The 17,988-nt window shown below is 44.6% G+C and overlaps 1 protein-coding gene across 1 annotated transcript in view; it reads right to left on the minus strand.

Moving 5' to 3' along the window:
- The window catches only part of EML5 (EMAP like 5), a 772,681-nt gene that overhangs the window by 141,682 nt on the left and 613,011 nt on the right, over positions 1-17,988 (minus strand). The window contains exons 26-27 of the mRNA XM_069637955.1: positions 7,709-7,910; positions 5,511-5,637 (exon numbers count right to left, since the gene is read on the minus strand). Of these exons, the coding sequence (XP_069494056.1) occupies positions 5,511-5,637; positions 7,709-7,910 (329 nt within the window). The remainder of the gene's footprint in view (positions 1-5,510; positions 5,638-7,708; positions 7,911-17,988) is intronic.

A 17,988-nucleotide genomic window follows, 5' to 3' on the forward strand; every position in this document is an offset into this window, starting at 1 on the left:
CCAGTTAAATTATCACCAACTCTATATGAAGCTAATTAGAGTTGCTTAATCATTTTTATTTACAGGGACATGATTGCCAACTTCATTACTTTTCGTGAATACACAACAGTGAGTACATGATCATTCTCCTTTAACTTGATATAGATTTTTCAATATTCATCACATCAGAAGCCAGATATAACATTGAATGATAATGAGATAAGTCCCCTTTCTCTCTCTATTATATTTTTCTTAATAGATTCTCCAAACTTGATGCTCGATCTTAGTAGCGGTATCAGTTGAGGTTCCCTCATGAAGTAAAGGTCCTTAACAAGGGCAGTACATAATAATGTGAAGCTTCTCATTTATATAAAAGAATCCTTACATACAGACTGATTCGGAAAAAAAATGGAAACTTTATTATTTCATTGTAGAAAGACAGCGAGTTTTCACCGGGTGAAGGGAGACATTCTCTCCCGAAGCGCGTAGTGACTACAGGGATTACATGTGACGACACACTCTGGTTACACACAGTGGACAATTCCTGCAAAACTTTATCTTGCTGTTTACTAATTTTATCTTTTAGTATAAGAAGTCAACTTGTCAAATTGATGCACCATTGTTTATTATTGAGAGTGAGTAAACGAGGAGCAAAGTCGATCCCCTTTATGCATGAAATTAATTGAGTTTGAATTTAAGCACAGCTGTGAATCAACATACATTTGTTTTTCACATCTTCTGTTTTATTAAAATCGCATCTGAGATTATGAAACTATATAACATAGCATTTGGGGCTTCCGCATAAGTGTGCCCAGGTATTTCCTTGATTAATTTCAGGGAACACCCATTCTTTTCTAGTTCATTACTTCCCCATAGCCAGGGAGATTAACTTGGAGCACCTGAAATTACACATACTGACACCTATATATCTAATTGCACAATAACTAGTACTGCATCCCTCCCTCCAATTGATACCTTGTTCTTTTTTTTTATTTTTTATTGTATCATACAGTTGAATGAATAACTTTTAATACATGACAGCAGGGCCATTACACATATGCAGGATAGCCAGCCAACTGGATAAGCCACAGTAGGATAACAACAGTTAAGAAGAGAAGAGTGAGAAACATTCAATCCTCTAACATTAAAATTATACCATACACCTCTCTCCACATTTTGGTGAGAACATCAATTAGACCCTCATGGGAGCCAGGCATAAAGGACTCCGATAGAGCGATGGGAGAACCAGGGGATTCAAACCCTGACGCTCTAAGGGTCCTTCTACGCGGTTGAACCAAGGCATTGCAATCAGAGACGAGATGTCGTACTGATTCCATATCATCTTGACCACATAATCGACAGTCTATCCCCCTTTGGAATATTGGACCACCTGCCTATGATCTCAAAAGTGTTAACAGCATTGAATTTAAGTCGTAGGTAATCCCACACAATAAAATTTCCAAGGAAGCTACAAATGTATGAGGGGGTTGTCTGCCTGTAAAATATATAGGGGAAAAAAAACATCAGCCGTGGACTTAGAGGCCAAGGTGACTATCATTTGGTCACGATTGAAAATCACCAGGTTACCCCCCATTATGCACTTGAAATGATTCAGGCTCAGCATCAGAAATTCCTCCAGAGAACTCCCAAGCCACTGGTCAACAAGACGCTGCATCCCTCCCATGGTAGAGTGCTTCATGAGAGGTACCTTGGTGGTAAAGGCCTCGTACAGAATCCCCATTAGAGTGTTGCTCTGAGCGTGAGCTAACTTCCAGTAGAGCGTCAGACTGCTTAACATAATTCGCTCTCGAATCAGGAAGAGGTCAAACTCCAGAGCAATTATTTTGGCGGGGATGTAGAAAGGCAGTCTCAGAAAACACCTGACCAGTTTGGTGTCAATCTTAGTAAGAACCCCCAGTGGTTCCAGGGCCATATCCCAGCTACATAACAAAAGATGGAAACAATTTTAGCAGTGTACAGCTTCAGCAGTCTTCCCACTGAGTAGCCTCCTCCCCTGCTGGCAAAAGAGCAACCAGCCCTCAAGGTTCTGGAAGATTGCACCTTTAGGCCATTCAGATCGGACACACCTCCAAGATTGACTTCAAAAGTATTGCCAAGATATACATACTGGGACAGAACCTCAATTGGAGTGCCCTCCAAATTCCAACTGATTCTGCCTGCACGTCTATGAGGAAGTTCAAAGACCATGATCTTGGTCTTCGCATTATATACCCTGTGGGAATTCAGGGCCGAGAAGGAGTTGAAGTTGTTCAGTGTTGTTTGGAGAGCACCTGGCGTGAGGTCCAAAATGACAATGTCATCTGCGTATCCCATTCATAATACCACCATATTCTCCCAAGGTGGTCACGAGTCCCATGGGGGTTTCCTTCCCCATCGGATCCACCCGCTGAGTACCACCCCCAAGGGCACTATCGGGGAGTGGCTTTGCCTCCCTGGCCTCATGGAAAGAGGCTCCCCTTAGGGAAGAAGTGATGACATCTGGGGATTCGTCACACTGATTATCTACTGGCCTAGAGGCCAAAACATTACCATCGGCACCACATGTTCCGATCTCAGTGGTCCTCAGAATATATACTCTTTTGGCCCAGGTCTAATAAATACGCACCCCAGAATAATAGTATAAACCCATTCTGGTGCCTCATGTCCCTGCCGAAAAAATATCAAAGACACTTTACCAGCGCACCTAGCAGATTTGTTGGGTCTAGATGAATTATCTCCCAGCGGAAGAATTACAGATCGGCATTACCTCAAATTCCCCAACCGAGATGGGTGATCCCGTTTCCTGACACCTGAGCAGGATGGGCAGCACTCACCTTAACCAGAGCCCGCTCTTGACCACAACCACAGCTGCCAACATGGCCCCTGAACATGAGGGGGTATATGAACAGTGCCAATCTGCGTAGGTTATTTACATGTATCTGTGCCAGCCAGTTTCAGGACTTGCCCTATTCGGCTTCTCTTAATGAAACCTCTAAATTGGAAATGTGATATTCATGGTACGCACTTCTTTCTTTAAAGAAGATGAAAGTTCATCTGCAGAACCATCCCAATCAGTCCCTGAAAAGAGGAAGGGCTAACCACTCTGGCCAATTAATCTTGAACTTTATCCTTAAGGTCCCTCCGGAATAACAGATGATGGGCCTCATTACACGGAAGGCGGTAAGGGTTAACGGTCATCGGTAATGGTACTGGTGACCGTTAACCCTTACCGCCTTACTACGAGGTTCCTTTGCGGGTTGGTACTTTAACGCCTGCTTTTTAGCAGGCGTTAAAAACCAACCCGCAAAGGGACCAGGGTGCTAATTACGGTACCGCAATTTGCGTTACCGTAATTAGCACCTTCCCCATTCCCATTATGCCCTAAGAGGCAAAATTGGGAATGGGGAAGGGCAATGGGGGAAGGGGGAATTACCGCCCCGCCAACCTTGGAATAGGGCGGTAATTCCCCTTTCCTCCAAGGCGGTGCCGGTATTTTACCGGCATGGACCAAGGTGCTAACAGCACCTTGGTCCACCGCCTACCGTGTAATGAGGCCTGATGTGTTGTCTCCCATCGGTGAATCTCAGAAGTAAGCTGCTCAACCTATGTCTAGTAGGAGAGAGCAACATGGCACCCTGCATTGAAGCACATAATGCTTCTTCACTGGACAATTACTCATTAGGATACCAAAGCGTATGAAGGAATGGCATCCCAAAGGCAGAATAACTACATCACCTGCAGAAGCAAATGGCAATGTCCATGAAAAAGCCAAACCAATCAAACTGCTTACAATCCCACTTTCATCCAATCAGAATTCATCAAATAAAACTTAAAAATGTGTTTCACTAGACAGGTGACTGGACATTCCTTGACTCTGTAAGGTTCTCAGTTGCTCGGAGCTCCAGACAGAAAGAACACCTATTAAATAGATTCGGCACTTGAGAGATCAGGTGTGTTACTCTCAGGCATAAGGTTTGTTGACGTCCCAGCCATTTTGGGTTAAGTTGTTGAGACGCTCCTCTTTCCTACTTAAAGCAAAACTATGGAGGACCCAAACTTGAAGCACCCTGCACACTCGGATTACCACCCACAGACCTCCTAGAGTTATGCATAGTGATCCAGGAGTGGGAGCCATAATGAGCTAAAAAGCAACAGGTGGAAAATATACACCAGCTGGAAGATTCCATTAGAAACAGACGTTTAAGGCCAGGAGTGGGAGCCATAATGAGCTAAAAAGCAACAGGTGGAAAATATACACCAGCTGGAAGATTCCATTAGAAGCAGACGTTTAAGGCCATTGCAGCGAGGACCAGTGTCAATGAAGACGAAGAACAAAAGGAGTCATAATGCATGTTCTTTCTTGCTGCTTTACCATTTGAGTGCCGCTCTAGGTCTAGAGGGATGGACTAAAATAGATGCAGTGGGTGGAGGCCCCCCCAGGGAATAGGAGGGTACAGGACTTACCGCTCCCCTTAGAAAATTAAGATGTTTATTCTTTATGGGACAACAAGACCACTTGTGTAGGGTGATCATCTATGTCTAAGCCTAAGGACTTGGAAAATGTCCAATATACAACCAGAGATGTAACAACTATCATAAAGTAGGATAGGCATCTCAGAACAGTCAAGAAATCGACCACGAACATCTCGGGTCCGGGTTTAGCTACCGTCAAAAATGGCAGCTCCCACTAGAAGATGTCCTACTGTGTCATACAACACAACATCATCAGTGCCTCAGGGCACAATTCTAGCCCTATTCCTAAGTCCACAAACTAAAAGCGTGCCGCGATCTTGAATGCATCGGAATTGGCCCTGTTGCATAGTGGTCAGCCTATCACGCTGAAATGCTGCTCACAAACGGACTTGTTTCATATTAAAAGCAGAGGTCGAAATAATGGAATTAATTTGGGGGAGGGAGGATTTATTAAATTACTAATATGTACCAAAGAAATTAGTAGTGCAAACAGAAGAATGTTAGAAGGCAAGTAAATACTTTTCTGATACTGTATCTATTTGTCCTCCGAAAAAGGGACGGAATGTGAGTTTATGCCAATTATATTAAGAGCAACTTGAGACTTTTCACTTCAACATTTTTCAATAAGTGCTTCATCGTCCAATGAGAGTGAAAAATAGTGGAGCAGTGGTCTGGTTCAAAAAGTGGACCTTCATGATCGTGCTGTCTCTAGAACCTCCTGGGAGCAGGAGATGAGCGAAATCGTTTCCTAATTTCTACTCAGTAAGTGTGCACTCTCTGCCTATCTCCCGCTACCTTCTATGTGTCATTCTCTCAGTCATATGCATCAAGTTAGTTGTGTATGACATCCAGACAACAATAATGGCCCTCAATAGCAGACCTGTGCATAGACATAAACCGATTTGGAGCATATCTTCTCATATTTGCCAGACCTGTAGACTTTATCAAATCAACAAACATAAGGACGCTAGTTGCAACTACAGCTTAGTGCATTGTTATATGAAATTAATCGTTGGAACCCCGCCTACCCCCCGCCCCAACGGCCGATAGAATTTTACCTTTCATCCAATGACGGCTCTTTCTGCTGCAGGTGCGGCTTGACTCCCAGCATGGGCCGGATGCTTGTCGATAAGGCTTTAATGGTGTAATTGATCTCATTTTCTCTTGTCACATCGCTGTCATACCCTGAGGGAACATGAGTGAACACAGGTGAGCTTAAAGGGATGCTTGCACGCCATGAACCTAGAAGTAACAATGTTGAGCTTCCATGGATTATGCGAGGTGGCGAAAAAAATAGATGACACGGTTGCATGTCCAAAGGTTGTACACCAACTGATTGTTGATATTTCAAAAATGGACCATCCCACTGTCAACTTGCTCTTGTTTCTAATCTTATAGACCAAAAGGAGTGCTTGCTTTAAAATTAGGTATTATCAGGCAATCCCTTTTCCTGTCACTCTACCTCTTTAGTCCCATTTACCTCTTTTCACTTTCACTTTTTAGTTTCTTCCCACTTTTCTTTACTGTCACCCTAGCCATGATCCTTTCTACTTACATTAGTCCTTTCTTTGTGTTGTGTTGGTCGTGTTCAGTAGTCTCACTTTAGGTTGTCCCACTAATGCCTGTCAGCTTTTGAACCAGACAGATACAAACAAGGAGCAATTCAGGTGTTGAGTTTGGAGTCAAACATTTTCATATAGCCCAGAGTCACACTATATCTGTGCAACTCAATGACTGTGTCCCTGGTCCTAATATGAAAAACACTCCTGTGTAGCGGTTGCCTTTTGCAAGTGTAGTCACACACTTATTTATTCCTGGAACAGAGACCCTCAGATTCCAAACCAAGTATTTTAAACACAAGTATGTGATATAGTACTGACCTTAGTTATGTTTATGGATGTGCTGTACTGGCAGCAAATGGATTCAGGGTTGTAACCACACTCCCAGGAATAAAAGCTGAAACTGCGCTGTCATTTTATTATGAGATACGTCTTCTACGTGTTGGATCAACCGCCTGCCATCCAACGTAAATTATTTGTGTATACGGTTAATTGGCACGCTAGAGGAGGGTGCTTGCCAATCAGGAAGCTCGGAGCGCGGGCAGTATTCACTGATATAAGCCTGTGTTCTGTGCCGCCTAAGTGCTGCTGGCTTGCGCGCCATTCCTCTTCCTCGCTCCTCCCTCACCCCTTAGCAACCACGTAGTTCACACATGCGGGCTAGAGTCTGTTTCAATAAAAAAGAAATCTTACCTTGAAGCCTGACACCGAGCTTCATTCTCCGAGTCCAGATTCCTTGTTGATGATGTCACAGTCATCAACAAGGAAAATGGACTAAAGAAAGGCCGGGCAGTGCCGGACTCACAAGGCAATTATTTATTTATTCAATTAAAACACACCATTAGCAAACTTGCATCAACTACGCATCAACTACACAGGTTGATAATGTTGATATAAACCTTGGCGGCATGCCGACCGCCTCCGGGAATGGCCCGCCGGCCCAAGTTAAGGGTACCTCACTTCACACTGGTCCTTAACCTGGGCAGTGGGCCATTACCAGCAGTGGGCCATTACGGGCAGCGTTGGCCCACCCCCTCGGGATTTATCAGCTTAATCAGTTGGGAATCGCCAACTCCTCAAACTGTGCTTTGTTACTGTAGTCCTCATAGAGGCAATCTGTATCCCCCGGATCGCCTAGGCTGTCAGCGGAAAAAGCATGACTAGTGTTAATGAAGTCCCGCTCACACCAAAATGGTCAAACTGCAATACCAGTAAGCCCCGTTCCCCCTTACTAGAGGCAGGTGGAGGAGAAAGACATTCACAGAAGGCCGACAAGCTGGACTGGGAGTGTGTACACAGCCGGGAGCTTGGGCTGATATAGACTAATGGCCCTAAACTCCTCCCAACTACTTTCTTGTCCTTGATTAGCTGGAGTAAGTCTGTGCGATGGTGCCCCATTTCATTTCCTGTAATGGTCTATATGAATATATCTTATAATATCATTTTCTATCACTTTCTATTTTTTCCTTTTTTATAACTTTCTTATTTATAATTTATCTGATTTCATTTGTCATCTAATTTAACAGGGCATCGTTAAATTAGGGGGATATTTTACCTTCCTAATTATATCCATATTCTTATACCATATCCCCTTTCCCTCATTGCACAGTGCGCTGTTACTTTATAGCAAGGTTCGGGCTATACCAAATAAGAGCACTTAAAGGGGCCACCACCGGAGGTCGGATGCCAACACTCACCGCCATCTTCCTCCGAGTCGAGGTCAGACTCTTCACTATCACATTGCCGGGTCTCTCGGTGACCTTCCATCTCATGTGTCCACAGCATCAAGGAAGTGTCGGACCCTCCCACAGTGGCCAGCAGGCTGTCATCATGCGTCCAGCGGACATTGGTGACATGTGTACTGTGCGCCACATATCTCTTGAACTTGCCAAATTTACCCTGGAGGCGAGAAAAGAGACCATAAAAAAGAAAGTAGGAGCCCTCACTGGAGTTGGAAAACAAAACATAACTTCCCGATTCATGGATCCACTTACAGCCCTTTTGATTATACTATACACCACCTTTTTACTTTCCTCCAAGTGTATACGCCTATTCATGAACATTGTCCACTCTTCGTTCCTCCCACATCCACAGTGTTTAGCATGCTACTTCTCTGAGCTCCTGTTATAAGTGATTCTGAGATAATTACGGCTCAGATTCATATGTGGTCATTGATGAGGCAATGTCCCCATAGGATATCATCAAGTGGCTTGATTGACAGTAGTCTGCTAGGTGACGATATATGTGGTCAATGGCACTGTACCCATAGTATATCATCGAGTGGCTTGATTGACAGTAGTCTGCTAGGTGAAGATATATGTGGTCATTGATGAGGCACTGTCCCCATAGGATATCATCGAGTGGCTTGATTGACAGTAGTCTGCTAGGTGCAGATGTATGTGGTCATTGATGAGGGACTGTACCCATAGGATATCATTGAGTGGCTTGATTGACAGTAGTTTGCTAGGTGCAGATGTATGTGGTCATTGATGAGGCACTGTCCCCATAGGATATCATCGAGTGGCTTGATTGACAGTAGTCTGCTAGGTGCAGATATATGTGGTCATTAATGAGGCACTGTACCCATAGGATATCATCGAGTGGCTTGATTGACAGTAGTCTGCTAGGTGCAGATATATGTGGTCATTGATGAGGCACTGTACCCATAGGATATCATCGAGTGGCTTGATTGACAGTAGTCTGCTAGGTGCAGATATATGTGTTCATTGATGAGGCACTGTACCCATAGGATATCATCGAGTGGCTTGATTGACAGTAGTCTGCTAGGTGCAGATATATGTGGTCATTGATGAGGCACTGTGTAGCATGGTAACATCTGCTGCTACATTAGTGTGGAATCTGCAGGCATTCTGGAAGGAGAATGTGTAGGTGGAGAGGAGAACACAGAGAAGAGACGGTTGGAGAGACTGAAGCATCTTCCTTCAGAGACTCCTCTCATATTCCCTTTTATATAAGTGTAACAATAAATACTTTATTAATTATAACACTTGCCCCTCATTTATACTACATTTGGTGACGAGGAAGTGAAACAGTAACTGTGTTAGTGAAGAGAAGAAATTGAAGCCTGCAGGTGAGCGTGAAAGATCCCTGCCCCCACCCCTCCATGCATAATTAAGGAAATCGGCAAGCCTATCCATAACGAGCAAGTCACTGTGTTTGTTTATATTTGCTGAGCTAAACTCACGATTGCAGTTGGGGATACGCGCGAGCGTCTGTAGCAGTGTATTGAATATAAACACTGCCCCGAGCTGATCGCGAGCTCGCAGTGTAAAGCTTACCGCTTTAAAGAAAAGGACCCGCAACGTCGTCACGTACGTTGCGTGCGGGCGGCCATTTTAAGTTTGATAAACAAAACGGTTGCAGCTATGGTGATTGCAGTAACAAGGCCCAAACTTCATGGATTGATTTTGAGCGTCTGAAAGAATTAAATTAAACGAATTTAATTTATAACTGCTAAGCGGGTGGCAGCGCCAATTTAGACTGTAAAATAAAAAAAAAAAACATTTATTTTTGTAAATGAGGATCGAGTGATCTGCTCCTACTCGTCTCAGTATCAACACAGTAGTGACCAGTACGGACATACAATAATTGGGAATATATGATAATAGTTAACAACCTACACACATAAAAAAATAAAAAAAACACAAGTGATTGTATTGTATGTAAGAATGAAAGAGCTGTACAGTGCTGTTACAAGGAAGCCTACAGCAATCATTAGCAACAGAGGAGCAGGTGACCAGTCCGGAGCTGACAATATGACAATGCACACTGTCCCACCACCAGCCATGTTTCTGCTTGAAGCTGGAGAACCTAATTTGCCATGGAAGAGATGGTTGAAGTCATTCGAGCACTATGCTTCAGTGGTTTGTGGAACAAACTACAGTGTGGAGAGAAAAAAGTCACTGTTACTTCATTGTTTGGGACCAGCAGGACAGGAAAAGTATGAGGACTTGCCGAACTTACCTGATGAGGAAGGGGATATGAATGAATATGAAAAATGTGTTGCCAAATTGAATAAACACTATGAAAAAAAATTGAGTACAATCTTGGAAAGGTATAGGTTTGGTAAGAGGTCGCAAGAAAGTGGAGAGAGCGTGGAACAATTTATAACTGTCCTGAGAAAGTTAGCAAAGAATTGCAAATTTGGGCCACAATTAGATGAAAGACTCAGAGATCAATTCATGCTGGAGTGTAATAGTGCTAGAATTAGAGAGAGACTTTGGGCTGAAGACGATCCTGATTTGGATGTAGTACTGCATATAGCCGAAGAGGTTGAACATATGGAGAATTGTGTCAAAACGCTTAAATATATAGTGAAGAATACCACTCTGAAGCCAGAAAATCCTATTAATGCAATTCAAATGACAAAAGTTGACAATGGGTACAACCAAAATGCTGTAGTGAAACGGAAGGAGGAGCCCAAGATGCAAAGCACTTACACATACAGTAATGATGTAAAAAGTAGAGGAGTTGCATGTGGTTATGGAGGATACAACAGAGGACGGTTCATGAGTAATAGACGCCCTCAAATGAGCCAGAGAGGCAGAGGAAGGATTAGGACATGCTTTAGGTGCGATAGTCCCATGCACTGGGCTAACAGTCCCGAGTGTCCAGCTATCCACATTACATGCAAAAACTGCAATGGAAGAGGCCATATGGCCAAATGTTGTAGGGTTGATAAAGGAAGCATGAATTGGATTGCAGGTCCAGAGGAATATGAAGAGGAAGAATGTGTCTTTGCTGTTAGTGATAATGAGAATGGAACGGAACTGGAGAGCCACAAAACCATCATTAAGATAAATGATGCTCCAGTGAGGATGATGACGGATTCAGGAGCGAAATATACGTTGCTTCCTGAAAAGATATGGAGAAGAATTGGTCCAAGATGGCTTAATGAATCAGATATTAATCCAAGTGCTTATGCTGGCGTGAAAATAGATATTGGATGGTTTGAAGCAAAATTAGCCTTCAAGGATAGAACTACCAAAGGGAAAGTCTATGGGCCTCATTCCGAGTACGGCGCTAACCAATGGCGCTATTAACGCCTTGGTTGACGCCGTACCCGGACCGGCAGCGCCTTGGTGGATGGCGGAATTACCGCCCCATTCCAAGGTTGGCGGGGCGGTAATTCCCCAATCCCCATTTACCCTTCCCCATTCCCATTCTTGCCCCATAGGGCATAATGGGAGTGGGGAAGGCGTTAATTACGCCACCGTAAATTACGGTGGCGTAATTAACATCAAGGTCCCTTAGCGCCATGGTTTTTAACACCTGCTAAAAGCAGGTGTTAAAACCTCCATGGCGCAAAGGGAACTCGGAGTATGGCGGTAAGGGATTACCGCCACCGCTCTCGTTAGCGGTGGCCGCTATCCCTTACCGCCATACTCGGAATGAGGCCCTATGTATCAAGAAAAGGAACAACGCCTTTACTTAGCTGGACACATCAAGCATGGCTCAAGGTTAGATTGGATGCCAGCGCTGAGGAGTCCATCTAAGTGATTGAATCCAATGAGATGTCTACAGAAGAAGTGAAGAAGGAAGTGTTCAAGGATGAAATAGGCTGTGCAAAAGGGATTATGCACAGAATACAACTCAAAAGGAATTGTAAGCCAGTCGCACAGAAGCTGAGGAATGTGCCTTTAGCAATGAGAGATTAGGTCAAAAGGCAATTGAGGAAACTGGAAGAACGGGATATAATCGAAAAGATTGATGCTTCAGAGTGGGTATCACCGTTAGTAGTGGTGAGGAAAAGCTCTGGAAAAGTAAGAGTGTGTATAGACCTTAGAGAATTGAACAAGTGCATCATCCCTGAGAGACATCCACTTCCCAACATTCAAGAGCTGTTATCAACGATGGGGTCAGCAAAAGTGTTTTCGACCTTAGATCTCACTTCAGCAGATCACCAGATTCGTCTGCACGAAGACTCAAGGCATCTGACAGCGTTTATAACCCCGGAGGGTTTGTATCAATATAAGAGGATGCCGTTTGGTCTTATATCAGCAGCTTCGGTGTTTCAGAAGACCATGCACCACATTTTTGATGGTGATGAGGGCATTATTTTCTTTCAAGATGATATTCTTATATTTGCCAAAGATCAAGCAGAGTATGATAACATTCTGGATGGAGCATTAAGGAAGTTATATAAAATGGGAATGACATTGAGTAAAAAGAAATCAAAGATCCATAGCAAACAAATTGAATACTTAGGCCATGTTATATCAGAGCAAGGGACTAAACCCAAGCCGGATTTGATGTTTGCGATCAATAATATGGCGACACCTAGCAACAAAGAAGAATTGAGAACATTCTTGGGAATGGCTGAATATTATTCTAAGTACGTTAGAAGGTTTGCTGATCACACGGCTGTATTGAGGGATCTCACTAGGATGAATGTCAAATATGAATGGAATGAAAATTGCGAGAAGGAATTCAATTACATAAAGAGTGCTCTGACAACTGCACCGGCGCTGAAGAACTTTGTAAGGGAACAGCGAACGGTAATCACAACAGATGCCAGTAATGTGGGTCTGGGTGCAGTGTTGGCGCAACTACATAATGGAGAGGAGAAGGTAATTGCGTTTGCTTCACGGCTGTTAAAAGGAGCAGAAAAGTCATATGCAACAATCGAGAAGGAGGCTTTAGTCATGGTATGGGCTGTGGACAAATGTTGTAGTTTTGTCTGGGGAACATAATTTGAGATAAACACAGATCACAAACCGCTTGTGGAACTATTCACGAACAAAGGTCTGGACAAAGTATTTGCAAGGATATGGAGATGGGTTCATAGAATGCAGGAGTTCAATGAAGTGGTCAAGTATATTCCAGGAGTGAGGAATTATGCTGCAGATTGTTTATCTAGGCTCACGAATGCTCAAGAAGAAAATGAAAATGAAAGTGAAGAAAACCAACAAAAAATGATATGTATGCTGCAAGATTCAGCTATTGCTAAAGAAGAATGGTTGGAAGGCATGAATAAGGACGTAAAATTACAGTTTATGATAAAAAATATAAACAACAGACATGTTCCTCTCAATAAGATCAAGCAAGCAGATGTGCAAGGACTGTGGAGTGTCAGAGATGAGCTGAGTATACAAGGTGGATATTTGTTTAGAGGGGACAGATTAATTCCACCTGTGAATGTAAGGAAGAAAATTATTGAGCTAGGACATGAAGGCCACCAAGGCATTTCCAAGACCAAGTGCAGGGTAAGAAATACATACTGGTGGCTGGGATGTGATGCGGAAATTGAGAGGATCATAAGAAACTGTATCCTTTGTAATAAGTCCGATAAAGGCTGTGTGGGCAGTGAGTATCCGATGGTTATGACTGATGTGCCGAGCAGACAGTGGATGAAAGTTGGGATTGATATAATGGGTCCTATATGGAGTGAAGGCAGTCAGACGTTTTGTGTAGTTATAATTGATATTCTTACAAGGTGGGCAGAAGTGAAAATGATGCCTAGCGTGACAACTAAAAACATCATCAATTTCATGGAAGAGGTATGTGGTCGGGAAGGATATCCTGGAGTTATCCTTTCTGACAATGGTCCTCAATTTGTTTAGAGAGAGATGGAAGAATATTTAAAACAAAAATCGATTAAGCATATAACCAGTGCGGTGTATCACCCACAAACCAATGGAGTAGTAGAAAGATACAACAGGATTCTAAAAAATGCCATAAAATGGGCATGGGCCAATGGTATGAACTGGAAAGAGTCAGTCAGAAATGTTATTATGGCGCACAGGTTTACCCCGCACATTTCCACAGGGGTTTCACCATTTGAATTGAGTAGAGGAAGAAAAGCGACTAACAAGTTATGTCCTGGATGGATGGGTGAAGTGATCAAAATGGGAGTGGTAACTGATAATACTGTAGATATGATTAGACAGAAACAAAATAGAAATAAAGTATGGCATGACAAGAAAAGATTTAGGGTTAATGAGGAACTGGAAGTGGGTTGTTTTGTGAGAGTGAAGCTTCAGGAAGCCCTTAGAGTGAGAGGGATTAGGTGGTCTGATCTGATCTAAGTTATAGAACTATTCAAACATGCTGTAAGAACAAGTGATGGTAGAGTATGGAATATGGAAAGAGTCATGGTGGTGGATGGTAGAGTGGGTGGTGAGTGTGTGGATAAAAGTGATGTAGGTGGAAGTACAGAGAACCAGAAAGTTTCCTTACCAGTAACTCCCATATATGTACCAACTGGGATGATAGCGTCAGTGTCAAGGTTTGGAAGGAAGTACCAGAGACCGATGTACTTAACAGACTATGGAGAGTAAAGATTGGTCTAGAAAGAAGAGGGATGTGTAGCATGGTAACATCTGCTGCTACATTAGTGTGAAATCTGCAGGGATTCTGGAAGGAGGATGTGGAGGTGGAGAGGAGAACACAGAGAAGAGACGGTTGGAGAGACTGAAGCATCTTCCTTCAGAGACTCCTCTCATATCCCCTTTTATATATCTATATCTTAATACTTAAGTGTAACAATAAATACTTTATTAATTATAACACTTGCCCCTCATTTATACTACACACTGTACCCATAGGATATCATCGAGTGGCTTGATTGAGAGTAGTCTGCTAGGTGCAGATATATGTGGTCATTGATGAGGCACTGTACACATAGGATATCATTGAGTGGCTTGATTGAGAGTAGTCTGCTAGGTGCAGATATCCACAGCATTTAAAAAGTGGGTCAAATCTCTGTTCTTGCTCCCAAATATACCCCGAGGGCAGCATCTAAGGCTGGCCGGGCGTCCAGCCATTGCACCTGGCGACCTCCCTAACAGAGGTTAACAAGTGCCTGGATTCTTATGTTACTTTCTGGACATTGCAGGCAGTTGCTTTCTTAACCTGGTGGTGTGACCTGATCTGCAGGTATCCAGTCTTTATATCGAACATGTATAAAGAGAAACACACATCTATCTAGGATTTTATAACGAAAACCTGTACACCAAATGTATTTTTGGGTGGGGTAAAGGGTTAATTTTTGGGGGGACATGTTTGACTTGACGTGTAGTGTACCCAAGATCCCTCACGTGTCGAGGTCCTGGCGATTGTATTTTCCTGCCGTGAGTACAGAAAAGAGAGAAAGTAGTAAGACGTCCATGTTCCTTCCATCCGAGCGGGCAGGAAGGGTGGGCGCCCCCCCAAAATGCATTCAGCATACAGGTTTTTGTTATAAAATACTCGATATATGTGTGTTTCGCTATAACATTTTCGAAATAAAGACATGTAACCGATCGGGATCATCCAATGAATATTCACAGACACCACAGGGACATGGGAACTTGCATCTGATAGGAAGAAAGGAAGCACGTCCCTGTTTCACTAGGAACAAAGAGAGGGTGACACTAGGATCTTCTGACAGCGCTTGCACCTGTCCTTGAGGGTGGCCTAAGAGGCTGCAGTAGAAATGGCAAACAGAAGTAAAATGAGGTCGTTTCTGCCTACTTTGGCGGAAATAAAGGATCATTCTTAATTCCAAGGACAATGAAACTAATGTCAAACACAGATTTAATATTCCAAACAAGGGAAAGGTCAAACAACTTCATGATACAGCAGGTCACAAAAAACAGAACTGTGTGCTGTAAAGAGGTGGAAAGCAAGAACTGCAGGCCCGGGTAATGCAGGGGTCACGTATTAGAAAACATGAGGCTTGCATGTACATGCGTGACAGGTTCCAGTTACTCTCAAGTTGCATGAAGCAGGAGCACGCCCACGAGTCCATCCGCAGCCCTACACAGCTAACACCAAACAAAGCCAGAGAACATCCATGCAGTCTCACTCATCCAACACTCCCTGAGCTGCCCTTCACTCCAAGGCTAACACCAGGCAAGGGGGCCGCCAGGACCAAGCTCGCCCATGCAACATCTCTCCACCCAAGACCCAACATGTACACTTTAAACAAAAACACCCCACTGTGTCTCTAAAATACTCCTGGGATTGGACACTTGGAAATTACTCATTAGAGTATGCCTCGATAGGTTTATGGAGAGTAAACGTACAACAAATAGAACGCGCAGAATGCATTGGGTGAAAAACATTCCGCGCCTCAGCCGATTAGATTGGAGGAAACAGAATCCTGAGGATATTTCGCAGGTTCGATCTGGCAAGGTTCTCGTGGCTAGGTCAGTTGGTGTACGCTGCAGAGATCTGGCAAGGTTCTCGTGGCTAGGTCAGTTGGTGTACGCTGCAGAGATTTGGCAAGGTTCTCGTGGCTTGGTCAGGTGGTGTACGCTGCAGAGATCTGGCAAGGTTCTCGTGGCTAGGTCAGGTGGTGCACATTGCAGAGATCTGGCAAGGTTCTCGTAGCTAGGTCAGTTGGTGTATGCTGCAGAGATCTGGCAAGTTTCTTGTGGCTAGGTCAGTTGGTGTACGCTGCAGAGATCTGGCAAGGTTCTTGTGGCTAGGTCAGGTGGTGCACGTTGCAGAGATCTGGCAAGGTTCTCGTGGCCAGGTCAGGTGGTGTACGCTGCAGAGATCTGGCAAGGTTCTCGTGGCTAGGTCAGGTGGTGCACGTTGCAGAGATCTGGCAAGGTTCTCGTGGCCAGGTCAGGTGGAGTACGCTGCAGAGATCTGGCAAGGTTCTTGTGGCTAGGTCAGGTGGTGCACGTTGAGGAGATCTGGCAAGGTTCTCGTGGCTAGGTCAGGTGGTGCACGTTGCAGAGATCTGGCAAGGTTCTCGTGGCTAGGTCAGGTGGTGCACGTCGCAGAGATTTGGCAAGGTTCTCGTGGCTAGGTCAGGTGGTGTACGCTGCAGAGATCTGGCAAGGTTCTCGTGGCCAGGTCAGGTGATGCACGTTGCAGAGATCTGGCAAGGTTCTTGTGGCCAGGTCAGGTGGTGCACGCTGCAGAGATTTGGCAAGGTTCTTATGGCTAGGCCAGGTGGTCTACGCTGCAGAGATCTGGCAAGGTTCTCATGGCTAGGTCAGGTGGTGCACGTTGCAGAGATCTGGCAAGGTTCTCGTGGCCCGGTCAGGTGGTGTACGCTGCAGAGATCTGGCAAGGTTCTCGTGGCTAGGTCAGGTGGCGCACGTTACAGAGATTTGGCAAGGTTCTCGTGGCTAGGTCAGGTGGTGCACGTTGCATAGATCTGGCAAGGTTCTCGTGGCTAGGTCAGGTGGTGTACGCTGCAGAGATCTGGCAAGGTTCTCGTGGCTAGGTCAGGTGGTGCACGTTGCAGAGATCTGGCAAGGTTCTCGTGGCCAGGACAGGTGGTGTACGCTGCAGAGATTTGGCAAGGTTCTCGTGGCTAGGTCAGGTGGTGCACGTTGCTGAGATTTGACAAGATTCTCGTGGCTAGGTCAGGTGGTGCACGTTGCAGAGATCTGGCACGGTTCTCGTGGCCAGGTCAGGTAGTGCACGCTGCAGAGATCTGGCAAGGTTCTCATGGCAAGGTCAGGTGGTGTACACTGCAGAGATCTGGATGTGGTAGTGTGTCCTGTGCTTCTCTTGCCATGGTGGGATGTGGTAAAGTGTAGTTCCGTGCTTCTCTGGTCATGGTGGGATATGGTAAAGTGTCCTTCATTGCTTCTTTGGTCATGGTGGGATGTGGTAAAGTGTCCTTCTATGCTTCTCTGGCCATGGTGAGATGTTGTAAAGTGTCCTTCCATGCTTCTCTGGTCATGGTGGGATGTAGTAGTGTGTCATTCCGTGCTTCTGTGGTCCTGGTGGGATGTGGTAAAGTGTCCTTCCGTGCCTCTCTGGTCATGGTGGGATTTGGTAAAGTGTCCTTTCGTGCTTGTCTGGTCATGGTGGGATGTGGTAAAGTGTCCTTCCGTGCTTCTCTGGTCACGGTGGAATGAGGTAAAGTGTTCTTCTGTGCTTCTCTGGTCCTGGTGGGATGTGGTAAAGTGTTCTTCTGTGCTTCTCTGGCCATGGTGGGAAGTGGTAAAGTGTCCTTCCGTGCTCCTCTGGTCATGGTGGGATGTGGTAAAGTGTCCTTCTGTGCTTC

Source organism: Ambystoma mexicanum, chromosome 14 (genome assembly GCF_040938575.1).
Source record: "Ambystoma mexicanum isolate Mex_15411 chromosome 14, UKY_AmexF1_1, whole genome shotgun sequence".
Classification (NCBI taxonomy): Eukaryota; Metazoa; Chordata; class Amphibia; order Caudata; family Ambystomatidae; genus Ambystoma; species Ambystoma mexicanum.